Source organism: Stenella coeruleoalba, assembly GCF_951394435.1.
Source record: "Stenella coeruleoalba genome assembly, chromosome: 19".
NCBI classification, from domain to species: Eukaryota; Metazoa; Chordata; class Mammalia; order Artiodactyla; family Delphinidae; genus Stenella; species Stenella coeruleoalba.
Genome location: NC_137165.1, coordinates 31404092 through 31418455, shown reverse-complemented (window position 1 = coordinate 31418455; position 14364 = coordinate 31404092). Strand labels below are relative to the sequence as shown.

General features: G+C 37.8%; 1 protein-coding gene across 1 annotated transcript in view; it reads right to left on the bottom strand.

Annotated features, from left to right (window-relative positions):
* Window positions 1-1929: 1929 nt before the first annotated feature.
* Window positions 1930-14364, bottom strand: part of RAD51C (RAD51 paralog C) — a 54349-nt gene continuing 41914 nt past the window's right edge. Inside the window, exon 8 of the mRNA XM_079906091.1 lies at window positions 1930-3701. Within this exon, the coding sequence (XP_079762217.1) occupies window positions 3665-3701 (37 nt within the window). The 3' untranslated portion in view covers window positions 1930-3664. The remainder of the gene's footprint in view (window positions 3702-14364) is intronic.

The following is a 14364-nucleotide window of genomic DNA, read 5'->3' as shown; positions in this document are numbered from 1 at the left end:
GAAAGATACCACAGTGTGAACACCTTTTGTTGTTGATGACACTAATTTAATAGTTTGCGGGGGGGGGGGGAAGGCATCCAACACCTACCAAGTGGTAGTTTCCTTTGCCTACATTCTCTCATTTGATTCTGTGAAGAAAGTGGTGTTATCCTCATTTCTCAAAAAGAGGAAACAGGATTAAGTACACTCCTTTTTTTTTTAACATTTATTTATTTATTTGGCTGCCCGGTCGCGTGCAGGATCTTTTAGTTGCGGCAGGTGGGGTGGAACCCGGGCCCCCTGCACTGGGAGCACGAAGTCTTAGCTACTGGACCACCAGGGAAGTCCCTAAGTACATTTCCTCTTTTCAAGGTGTCAAAGCCATGGCATTGGAATTAGAACCCAGGTTGTAAGCTTCCAAAGCCTGTCTAGACCCTTTTTCCTGTACTCTTCTCTGCCTCTGAAGATTCCACAGTGTAATAATATGTCTATAAAGCCTTATTTTTAAAAGGCTTTATAGTTTACGAGTCATTTTCATCCCTTTAATCCTTACAATAGTGCCTCAAGTTAGAAGATACTACCATGATTCCATTTTATAGATGAGAAAACTGAGACTTAAATACATTGCGACTTTGCTCAAGGTCACACGCAAGTGATGTAACAAGGACTAAATCCAGGTCTTTCCACTGCAAAGCCATCAGTTTTCCAGCACACCAAGACACCCTCCTTTAGTGTCTGTGTAATATATATTAGACTTTATTACATAATATGTATTTTTTGGTACATTTTGTTTGCTCTTCTTCCCCATCCCCCTGAGCCTTTTTCTTTTGTAGATTGAAACTGGAAGAACTTTAAATTATTCTAATTTTCTTACCAAACTACACACAAACCTACTATTTTTAAGCCTTACTGAGGGGGGTGGGAGAGGGAGAAGCTGTGTTGTTATACAGCTGTATAGATGACAGCATCATTACTGCATACTGCCATGTCCACGGCAACATACAATTCAGCAAAAATATAGTGATTCTTTCTCTACTTTGAAAAACATGTTCACAAAATATCCACCCCATCCTCTCCATTTATTGTTTCTGGGTTTCAGTTGGATTTAGGGTCTGAAATACCATTTCTAGTCAGTTATTAATGGCAGAAGGAGTCTCCCTGCCAACTGTTTTCATATAATACTGTATTCTAAATCCCTGACGTGATACCGTTATTTTAAGAGTAAATGGGTTGATCTCACTAATGTACATTATGGCATCATGTAAAATAGACATCCATTCTCTCCTAGCTTGAGATTAATTAATACACGATAGAAAGCGTATAGTGAGTAATGCACGAGTCCTCTGTAACTACTTATTTTTGTCTCAAAAGTAAATGGAAAGACCTAATAAATAAGTCTGTTTCCAGACAAGCTAAATGTATTTATACGTGTTTTGTTTAAAACATCACCAGTGTAGAGCAACTTCTTTATGAGATGCCAAGATAGTCTCTAAATTCCTCATTTGTCTTTGTTTTCAATCCACCTGTTCATTTCCGTTTCAGAATGTCTAGAAAAGATTGACAAAACTTATAAGGCTGCAAAACATCAAAATGTCCACAATTTTACATTCCAGCAACTATTTAATATCTCAGAATTTGACATGATGACATTTAGTTCAAGAGTACATAGCTGTCAACTGTAACAATTCACATCAAGCTACACCTTCCTATTTTGTAATGTAGTTGCCCCCCTCACCTAGGTGACATTCATTTGTGACATTAATTTATGACTCAACCCACATATCAAAGGGAAGTGTTATATGTTGGGGAAACATTACTACTAAAAGAAAAAGGCTACACCTCCACATTACTATAAATGAGAGGTGTGTTTGCTTAGTTTAATAAAGATATTTCTTTACAAAAGATCAGTATGGATCCTATTGCATCCATTTGACAGAGTAGCTTTGCCAGAAGGTTGCTGACAGCAGTGCTGGGATCTCAGAGCAGCTGTGTAAGATGATTTTGCCATCGTCAAGAAGTCTTTTTAGTCATTATTTTGCATTGCTTTACTTTCCTCTTCAGTTCCTCTCCTCTTATACTTCCCTAATCCCCTTTCTTGCTGTCTATTTTAAAATATTGAGCTATAAAAGACATATGTATTAAGTGTTTTTAAGTTGTTTTTTTTTTTGAGATTTGTCATAAGAATTGTTCTCCCTCTAACCCTTAGCTCTTTGGAGGAAATGCACATGTTCTTTCATGGACATTCATTGTAATGATGATATTTATAATATTAAAGAGGGGAATTCCCTGGTGGTCCAGTGACTGGGACTCAGTGCTTTCACTGCCAAAGGCCCAGGCTCAATCCCTGGTCGGGGAACTAAGATCCCACAAGCCGCACAGTGCGGCCAAAAGAATAAAAATTTAAAAAATAAAAAAGATTAAAGAGAATTGTTGAGTTGGGCAGTTTCTTATATGACCCAGTAATCCCTCTCCCAAATATTTACCCACAAGAAATGAAAACACATCCACCAAACACATACACAGATACACATCACCAAAAAAACCTTGTATATAAATGTTTTCAATAACTTTATTCATAACAGCTCAAACTTGGAAATAACCCACATGTCCATCAGTAGATGAACGGATAAACAAATTAGAGTATATTCATACAATGGACTACAACTCAGCAAAAAAAAAAAAATCAACTACTGATAAACACAAAAACGTGGGTGAATCTCAAAACATGCTGAGTAAAAACAATCCAGGCGCAGAAGAGTACATACTCCACGATTCCATTTATATGAAATTCTAGAATAGGCAAAACTATAGTAACAAAAAGCAGATTAGTGATTGCCTAGGACTGATGTGGGGTGGATGATTCATGGCAAAGGATTAAGACAGAATTTTGTGGGGGTGATTAGAATGTTTGATGTCTTGACTGGGTGGTTATATAGGTGTATTTGTCAAAAATAATCAAAGTGTACATTTTAAATAAGTGTATTGTATGTAAATTATACCTCAATAAAGTTGATTTTTAAAGTTAAAAAGAATTGACTACTGTTTAGTCTTTTTGTTCTCATATCCATTCCTTCTCCTACCTTGCTCTCCTCTGTATTGTAGAGATACTGACTCTTTCAAGCTGCATTCACCAGGTTCCTTGACAGCTGACTTCCAGCTGAGATTTGCCCAGTGGGCGACATCGGCAGGAAATTGGAAGGTGGAAGGAAAGGAAAAAAGCCAAGATATTTCTTCCCTGTCCCCTACCTCAGTCCTAATGCTTGCTGCATCTCCTTTATAGCTTTGCTCCCTCTAAACCTGTCCATTGGAATTCCAGCTTTTGTCTGTGACACCAGTCCCTGAGCTCCAGAAACATCATCTTCTTCCATTTGTCCATCAGCCTAGAGATGGTAGCTGGTTTTAGCTTCCTAATCTTGCCTGCTATGGACTGAATATTTGTGTTCTCCAAAAATTCATGTGTTTAAATCCAAACCCCCAAAGTGAAGGTATTAGGAGGTGGAGCCTTTGGGAAGTGATTAGGTTATGAGGGCACAGCCCTCATGAATGGGATTAGTGCCATTAAAGATGAGGTCCGGGCTTCCCAGGTGGCGCAGTGGTTGAGAGTCTGCCTGCTGATGCAGGGGACATGGGTTCGTGCCCCGGTCCGGGAAGATCCCACATGCCGCGGAGCGGCTAGGCCCGTGAGTCATGGCTGCTGAGCCTGCGCGTCCGGAGCCTGTGCTCTGCAACGAGAGAGGCCACAACAGTGAAAGGACCGCATACTGAAAAGAAAAAAAAAAAAAAGATGAGGTCCAACCACCTAGAGGGGTGGGATAGGGAGGGTGGGAGGGAGGGAGACACAAGAGGGAAGAGATATGGGGATATATGTGTATGTATAGCTGATTCACTTTGTTGTAAAGCAAAAACTAACACACCATTGTAAAGCAATTATACTCCAATAAAGATGTTAAAAAAAAAAATGAGGTCCAAGAGAGACCCCTCTCCTTTCTAAATGTGAGAACACAGTAAAAAGCCTGCTGTCTGTGCCAGACACTGAATCTGCCAGAACGCTGTTCATGGAACTCCTAGCCTCCAGAACTGTGAGAAATAAATTCCTGTTGTTTATAAGCCACCATATTTATGGTTTTTTTGTTTTAGCAGCCCAACCAGACTAAGACACTGCCTCACCTTCCCCTTTTGGCTTTTTAGCTCTTCTATCACTTGTGTAACCAATTTCCTGTATTCTATTCCCTCTGTTTTCTTAACTGGATCTCAATTGACACAATAACAAATAATACTTTAAAGAATGATAAAATATATATATAAAAGAACTTAAATGGACCAAGCTGACATTAAAGCAAGTTTAGGTCTTCAAAGGTACTACTCGAACACTGACTTTACTTGAAGTCAGCAGTAAATGATTTCCTGGAATTACAAATTATGAATAGGCTGCTAGTGGTTCAAGGGTAAGGAGGGAAGGATGAATAGGTAGAACATGGGATTTTTAGGGAAGCAAAGACTATTCTGTATGATACTACAATGGTGGATACAAATCATTAGACATTTGTCAAAAGCCATAGAACATACAACACAGAGTGATTCCTAGTGTAAACTATGTACTTTGGTTAATAATAATGTATCAATATTGGCTCATCAGTTGTAACAAATGTACCTCACTAGTGTAAGATGTTAATAATTGGGGAAACTGTGAGAGGGACTTACATATATCTCTGGTCTAGTGCCTAGGCAAATGTTTAAGGCTAGGCCTAATGACGAATGTTATATTGCAAATATAAAACTGTGTAATTTCTCATTCATATTTTTTCAATTGATGGAACGATAATATATAAGTACTTTTTAAGATATACATATTTTTTTATTTATTTTTAGCTCTTTTGGGTCTTTGTTGCTGCGCGGGCTTTCTCTAGTTGCGGTGAGCGGGGGCTACCCTTTGTTGCAGTGCGCGGGCTTCTTATTGTCGTGGCTTCTCTTGTTGTGGAGCACAGGCTCCAGGCACGCAGGCTTCAGTAGCTGTGGCATGTGGGCTCAGTAGTTGTGGCCTGCGGGCTCTAGAGCTCAGGCTCAGTAATTGTGGCGCACGGGATTAGTTGCTCCGCAGCATGTGGGATCTTCCCGGACTAGAGCTCGAACCCGTGTCCCTTGCATCGGCAGGCAGATTCTTAACCACTGCACCACCAGGGAAGCCCACTTTTAAAGATATTAATTCGATTGTGTTGTCAAACTGACTTGTAGGGAGCAAGAGAATACCTGTCAACTGAAAAAACTGAGCACATAAATGTTTTCAAATAAGAACATCTTCCTCCTTTCTTCTCAATATACCCTACCTACATCCTCTACATCCTAGATTAATATTATAACTTTTAAATCATATCCATTTGCTGCCAAAAATATTACTGCTATATTACTGTTTATTCCTCTTCTCTTGATGGCTAATATGTTCATACTGCAGCAAGAGTCCACAGGTGTCAAAATTAAAAATCACATCAGGTAATAACAGGTCCACATGCACTATTTTCATCAGTTTTAAAAAGCAAAGAAGTCCCCAAAACAGGTTCTAACTTTTTTCTTAATGTTTTAACCATTAATGATAACAATCTTTTTTTAATCTTGCTTAGTTCTTTGAGGAATAAAAAAAAATTAACTTATTATGACATGCTTATGAAATAGGAAGAGGGCAGGTGTTGATGGTAATTTCTGATGAGGATACTATAAATGGCAAAGATGTAATATATTCCTTCTATAATAAATGGTTCTTCTAAAATGAATTGACTCCAGGGACTTCCCTGGTAGTCCAGTGGCTAAGACTCCGTGCTCCCAATGCAGGTGGCCTGGGTTCAATCCCTGGTCAGGGAACTAGATCCCACATGTCACAACTAAGAGATTGCATGCCAGAACTAAGGATCCTGCATGCCGCAACTAAAAGATCCCACATGCCACAACTAAAGATCTCACACGCCACAACGAAGATCCCGCATGCCACAACTAAGACCCAGCACAGACAAATAAATAAATACATTTTTAAAAAATTAAAAAATAAAATGAATTGACTCAAAAAAATCCACTTCAACATTTTGCTACTAGTTTTCACTTTACAAAAACCAAAAAGCACTTTATGGTGATTAAAAAAACCTATATTATCTAATTTTTTTTAATTAATTAATTTATTTATTTTTGTCTGCATTGCGTCTTGCTGTGCGTGGGCTTTCTCTAGTTGTGGAGAGTGGGGGCTACTCTTCATTGCGGCGCACGGGCTTCTCATTGCGGTGGCTTCTCTTGTTGCGGAGCATTGGCTTTAGGCGCGCGGGCTTCAGTAGTTATAGCACGCGGGCTCAGTAGTTATAGCACGCAGGCTCAGTAGTTGTGCCTCACGGGTTCTAGAGCGCAGGCTCAGTAGTTGTGGCACACGGGCTTAGCTGCTCCACAGCATGTGGGATCTTCCAGGACCAGGGCTCGAACCCGTGTCCCCTGCATTGGCAGGTGGATTCTTAACCACTGCGCCACAAGGGAAGCCCTAATTCCCTTTATATATTTACTTAGAATAAATACATGCAAGAATTGAGTGATATTGATCATGTTCTCTTTTAGTCAGCAGATGCCTATTACCCACTCTGGAGCATTCATCAAAAAGTCCAACTGCTTTTTTATTTTATTTTATTTTATTTTGCCAACTGCTTTTTTAAATGAAAAGGAAGCAGACAACTAAATATGAAAACTCCACACAAAGGTGTCTCCTATGCTCAGATAATACCAGACACTTTATTCTTCATTGAGTGTGGAGCTGATGGAATTGAGCCACAGTGACATTTGTGACTAGAGGGGAAGATGGAAACGATTCCATTAACCTAGAGTGCTGTAACATATGGTAATCATAAGTGGTAGAATAGCTGGGTTGGACAAGGGTAAAGTAAGCCATGTGGCACAGACATTACCAATTACCACACATGGTAACCATGCTGATACAATGTAGCTTCTCCAGAAAGGAAATGATTTGGGCATATGAATTGGTTTTCTGGCTTATGAAAGAGTGATCTATAAATGACATATCTGGCACCAATGTAGCACATGTGGTTTCCAGTAATTTTGCAAGTTGGGGCTATTAAGATTTGAAGAACCTCCATATACCTAAATGCATGCAGTTATTTGCACAATGCATTGCAGTTATTTGCACAAAGGCAGCAAATCAATATTTATGCAAAATAAACTTGGGTCATTCATATATAAAATTGTTTTTCAAGTATCTTTTTTAAGTGTCACATAAAATCCTGGAATTTTGTATCTCTGAAAAAATAATTTTATGACTGTTTAAGGTATAAAGTTTATGGTCATGGCAAAAGTTCAAGATTAGATCTAAACTGTACTGGGAGATGGAATTACATTTGTTCCAAATATTGGCAAAAATATTGATTTTTGAAAGAAACATGATGAAAACTGTGTTTTAAGAAAATTAATATACAAATATTCTTTCAGAAGAAACACTGAAGGCTGAAAGATCAGTTGGGCAATGGAAGATAATGAGAGTACCGAAGAGAATGGTGTCAGTGGGAATGAAGATGAACACAAGAAACTAAAAGACACTCTACAGGAAGATCTGAAATTCTAAGAAGACACCTGAAGATGCAACTTAGGAAGAGCCAGTAACCCACCCAGAGAGGCTCTCAAGTGGCTATTCTGGCTATCTATTGCTGCAAAACAAACTACTGCAAAACTTAGTGGCTAAAACAAAAACGACCTAATAAGAACCTACTGTATAGCACAGGGAACTCTACTCAATACTCTATAATGGTGTGTATGGGAAAACAATCTAAAAAAGAGTGGATATATGTATAACTGATTCACTTTGCTGTACACCTGAAACTAACACAACATTGTAAATCAACTATACTCCAATAAAAATTTAAAAAAAAAGAACAACACTACCTGTAACTGGGAGACAAATTTGAAAACGATTAGGACAATTAAAATAGAACATTATAGGTTGAGTGTACAGCACAATAAATAAATAAGTAAATAAAACAAAAAGCACTTTACTGTATTTCACAGCTCTGTAGGTTGACTGGGCTCAGCTAGGTGGTTCTCACTTGCAGGTCTCGTGAGGTTGCAGCCTGATAGCAGTTGGTTAGGGATAAAATCATGGCTAGATGTCCAAGAGACTCACTCATATTCTACTTTTTTCCATTTATATTGAAAAAAAATTAAGCAATAAAATGACTAATATGTAAATTATTTTCAGGATATTAACTTGATTGTGTTGCCAAACTGGCAGTTGAGGCTGGCTGTTAACTGGGAGCTCAGCTGGGACCGTCAACTGTAATGCCCACACATAACGTCTCCAATGGCCTTAAGGCAATCAGAGGTCTTACATGGTAGCTTCGAGTTCCAAGATTGAGTATTTCAGTGAATAAGACAGCAGGTGTGACCTGGTGTCATAAATCAATAGCATTACTTCCGTGGTACTCTATTGGTCAAAGCAGTAATAGGCACATGTGGATACAAGAGAAGGGGACATAATATACCCCAACCTCCTGATGGGAGGAGTGTCAAAGAATTCATCTTGAAACTACCATAGTGACATTTACCTGCATGAATTTATGACAAAGTTTAGCAACTTAAACTTGGAAGCTCAGAAATTTGAGTGTTCCACAACCTAAGTGTCCATCAATGGATTATTGGATAAAGAAATTGTGGAATACATATATATATATATATGCATATATACATATACATACATACAATAGAATATTATTCAGCCACAAAAAAAATGAGGAAATCCTGGGAACTTCCCTGGAGGTCCAGTGGTTAGGACTCCACAGTTCCACTGCAGGGGGCACAGGTTCGATCCCTGGTCAGGGAACTAAGATCCCACATGCTGCGTGGTGTGGCCAAAAAAAATAAAATGAGGAAATCCTGCCATTTGCAACAGCATGGATGGGCATTGAGGGCATTATGCTAAGTGAAGTAAGTCACACAGAGAAAGACAAACACTGTATGAGCTCACATATTTATAGAATCGAAAACAAACCCATAGAAAATGAGATCAGATATGAGGTTACCAGAGGCAGAGTGTTGGGGAAGGGGGAATTGGAGAAAGGTGGTCAAAAAGTACAAACTTCCAGTTACAAGATGAATAAGTATCAGGGATACATGCATGATGATTATAGTTAACACTGCTATATGATATACATGAAAGTCAAGAGAGTAAATCCTAACAGTTCTCATCCCAAGGAAAAAATTTTTTTTCTTTTTGCTTTCTATTTTAATTGTATCTATATGAGGTGATGGATGCTAACCAAACTTATTGCAGTAATCATTTTACAATATATGTAAGTCAAACCATTATGTACACCTTGAATTATGTCTCAATAAACTGGGGGAAAAAAAGAAATTGGAGTTTTCCAAACTTAATTACACGGAAGTATCTTAACTGACACTAACAAATCTCATAAGAAACTGATGTATAAAAATCACAATGACAACATATGAATTTACAATGAGAACTACTACTTCCATTGAGACCAGACAATTGTATCAATCTGGCTATAACCAGAGTACCTGGGAAATCAAACTATCAACAAATTGATAACTGACGTGCATGGGATCAGACAAGAGTTCATTTCATATTTAAAGCATCAAACCAAGAGAGCCTCATGCAATCATTTCCACAGTCAGGATCAGCTATCAGGACCAATCTAAGAAGGACCCTCATTCCCTTGAGCAGGGCTTGAGTGGTTAAACCAAAGTTAGCTCCATTTTGATCCTTTTTCTACCATACTCTATTGCTTGCCAACACTTCTGATTGACACATTTAAAGAATATGGCCCTATGCCATATTTTCCCAGGTTAGAGTTTCTAACCTAAACGTAATTGATATTTTGGGCCCAGTAATTCTTTGTTATGGGGGCCTGTAACGTACATTTTAGGATGTTTAGCAGCATACCTGATCTTTATCCACTAGATGCCAGTGGCACCTGTCCCTAGCTATTGTGATGAGCAACATATCTCCACAATGCTAAATGTCCCCTGGGAGGCAAAATCACCCCAAGCTGAGAACCACTTCATTAATATAAGAGCGTGGACTCTGCAGTTAGACTTATTTTGACTTTCGGATAGGCTGTTTCCTAGTAGTATGACTTTGAGCAAGTCATAAATTACAATGTACATTCCTTGTTTTTGGTTGCCCGGCAGCTATACCCCTTTGCTAGCAGCATCTCAATCTCTTTGAGGGAATTACCTCTCCTACACTGTATGCAGTTTTGGTAGGCCTCCTCTTGCAGAAGCCACATATAACTGTACTGACGTTTTCCCCCAGATGCTACCACATTCCGGGGTCAGACACTGACCTAAGTTAGGTCAGTAGAATATTCTCTCCCCTGACTTTGAATCCTGACCAAGTAATAAGGATAGAGAAGGGTGATAGTTCATTCACCTCGGTGGGCTCCTACCATGAGACCATTCCTATGGTCCCTGCTGTCTGGGGCTCTGGAACTAATTAACTAGGTTATGCATTTCCAAGCTGGCTTTTTCTGCCTTCCTATTATTTCTGTAACATACAGTAAATGTTAGCTACTATTAGTAAGGGGTCTTGAAGATTCCATAGTTTAATCCTGAGAGCAAACTTATTTCTCTAGGGTCTTCCCTGGCGGTGCAGTGGTTAAGAATCCGCCTGCCAAAGCAGGGGACACGGGTTCGATCTCTGGTCTGGGAAGAGCCCACATGGCACAGAGCAACTAAGCCCGTATGCCACAACTACTGAGCCTGCGTGCCACAACTACTGAGCCTGTGTGCCACAACTACTGAAGCCCGCATGCCTAGAGCCCATGCTCTGCAACGAGAAGCCACTGCAATGAGAAGCCCACTCACCACAATGAACAGTAGCCCCCACTCGCTGCAACTAGAGAAAGCCCACGTGCAGCAATGAAACCCAACACAGCCAAAAAACAAACTTATTTCTCTAATTTCCAAGTTCTTAGAGTACAACTTGCTGACACTTGAGCATACCTGTTATAGAATTAATAATTTGGCAACTGACTAGATATGTAGTTATTATGAGAGTAAGTCTTTGAGAAAGGTTCTGACATTAAGAGAAATGAAGTAGAAAAAGGAAACCAATTTGGGGAAAAATGGGTTTGGTTTTATATATGTCAAATATTTGATAAAACTATGACATTGTTAATTTAAAACAGATTGCAGTGGATTTGGAGCATGGGTGATAGAGCTTAACATGTTGATTTGGGACACAAAAGAGGATTAACATGACGACTGAAATAAGGACTAGAATAATTCTTTAGAGGTTAAGAGAGAAAAGTGCACATTCAACCGGATTCTGTCACTACAAACAGAATCCAATTCTGGCTGATTAAAAAAAATTAATATTTATTAAATAAATGAATGAATAAACCCCAAAATTCATGAAGAAAAATGCATTAGCTATAATACTACCATATTTCACTAATTGTCCTACATAGAACTTGCCTTTAGAGTTTGGCTGATATAAGATAGAATACATTGGCATTTTTCATCTAACTGCCTTCTGAGACACCTCTTACTCAGGGGCCCTTTGTCAAATTCAAAACTCAAGGCCATGGTTAACATACAAATAAATTCCAGATGGAGAGATTTAAACATAAAATTACATTTGTTTACAGTTCTCTAAGAAAAAATAGGATTATTTAATAATCATAGAATGGGAAGGTCTAAATAGGACACACAACTCAAACAAAAGTGAAAAACTGACAACATAAACATCTAATTTCTGTGAGACAAAAAAAAAAGAGAAACTGGGGAAAATATCTGCCATATCACAAAGGCCTAATACCTTCCTTTATATGTAAAGAACTCTCACAGATTAAAAAGACCAACCACCCAATAAAAAAATGGACAAAAAATAAGAACAGTCAGTTCATAGAAAAGGAAACAGAGTAACTTGTAAGCAAATCAAAAAACATTCAAACTCACTTATAAAAAGAGAAAAGAACAAGAAAATGTTAATATCACACTATGAGATGTCATTTTAATAAACTTATCAAATTGGCAAAAAAGATAAAATATGATGTTAAGGGCATAAACAGCCTCTCTCAAAGAACATTGGTGGAAGTATACATTGGTAGTATCTCTGGAGGATATGTGGGCAACATCGATCAAAATTCTAAATGCACATACACTCTGACCAATTCCTTATATCCTCACGAAAAATTTGATTAATCTAAATATCCATCAATTTAAGAATGATTAAATAAAACGATATTGGTACAATGGAATATCACACAGTAATTTTTTAATTGAGAAAATTCTATATGTACCAATACAAAAATAAGGTGCAGTTTGGGTTAAGATTTAGGTGTTGAAGAAAAATTATATTTATATTTTAGATACATGGAATAGCTCTAGAAGATCACACAAGAAACTGGTAATGATGATTGCCCCCTAAAAATGAACTGAGTGACTAAGGTACAGGGGAGGAAAGAAGACTTACTTTTCACTGAATTTCAAATCTTGTGCAAATATTGCTTAGCAAAAAAAAAATAATTAAAAAATAAAATAAAAAACAAAGACCAGAAAAACATTTTTCTCTTGAAGAACTAATGATAGCAATTATGTTTCCCATTATTAGACCAAGAGTTATATAATCAATTATGTTTTCCTCTTTGCCTTGGCTTATATAACTTAATATAAATTCTCTTTACTTTGCTACTTCACTTTTTCTTATCTGTGTTAATTTTTAAATTTTGAAAATAGGTAGAACATAATTTCCATAAGTTCTCAAGCTCTTCTGAGTGACCCCAACTTTTACATTCTCATAAAATAAGCTATATGTAAAATCACTATCTGAGTATCGATGTATTTAAAAACTCACATCTTACTATACATAAAGAGAGTCAAATGGATAGCGGAAGCAAAAAAGGCCTAAGTCAATGGTGAACTAAAACTGAAAACAGGCAAAGGAATATATTGTGGTCGAAAACACATGAAATCTTGTCAACATGTTTTATGCCAAAATCAGTTCTAAGGGAGCAAAATGTTCTGTAAATTCTAACAGTAACAGTAAATTTAGGCACTGACGTTAAGCCAGCCTCTCTCCTGCAACTCAGTGGGTTTTTCTAAAACGTAATAGAACATTTCAACATCATGTCTCAAAATTGAAATGCAATATATTGGAATGGAAACCCTAGAATTATTGATTTTTAAAATTAAAAATGTGTAAATGTCACTCTTCCATATTTCCAGTATTGTTCATTTAAAGTGAATATTTAATAAACGCCTCTGCAAAAACAGAAACCACAAAATTTTGACCAATGAATTTAGCAATCATTTAGTCCCATCTTTTTTTTTTGACATCTTTATTGGAGTATAATTGCTTTACAATGGTGTGTTAGTTTCTGCTTTGTAACAAAGTAAATCAGTTATACATATACATGTGTTCCCATATCTCTTCCCTCTTGCGTCTCCCTCCCTCCCATCCTCCCTATCCCACTCCTCTAGCTAGGTGGTCACAAAGCACCAAGCTGATCTCCCTGTGCCATGCAACTGCTTCCCACTAGCTATCTATTTTACGTTTGGTAGCGTATATATGTCCATGCCACTCTCTCACTTCGTCCCAGCTTACCCTTCCCCCTCCTCATATCCTCAAGTCCATTCTCTAGTAGATCTGTGTCTTTATTCACGTCTTGCCCCTAGGTTCTCCATGACCATTTTTGTTTTCTTAGATTCCATATATATGTGTTAGCATATGGTATTTGTTTTTCTCTTTCTGACTAACTTCACTCTCAATTACAGACTCTAGGTCCATCCACCTCACTACAAATAACTCAATTTCATTTCCTTTTATGGCTGAGTAATATTCCATTGTATATATGTGCCACATCTTCTTTATCCATTCATCTGTTGATGGACACTTAGGTTGCTTCCATGTCCTGTCTATTGTAAATAGAGCTGCAATGAACATTTTGGTACATGACTCTTTTTGAATTATGGTTTTCTCAGGGTATTTGCCCAGTAGTGGGATTACTGGGTCGTATGGTAGTTCTATTTTTAGTTTTTTAAGGCACCTCCATACTGTTCTCCATGGTGGTGCTGAATTCTCTTAGCTTTTGTTTGTCTGTAAAGCTTTTAATTTCTCTGTCAAATCTGAATGAGATCCTTGCTGGGTAGAGTAATCTTGGTTGTAGGTTTTTCTCCTTCATCACTTTAAATATGTCCTGTCACTCCCTTCTGGCTTGCTGAGTTTCTGCTGAAAGATCAGCTGTTAACCTTATGGGCATTCCCTTGCGTGTTATTTGTTGTTTTTCCCTTGCTGCTTTTAATATTTTTTCTTTGTATTTAATTTTTGATAGTTCGATTAATATGTGTCTTGGCAAGTTTCTCCTTGGATTTATCCTGTATGGGACTCTC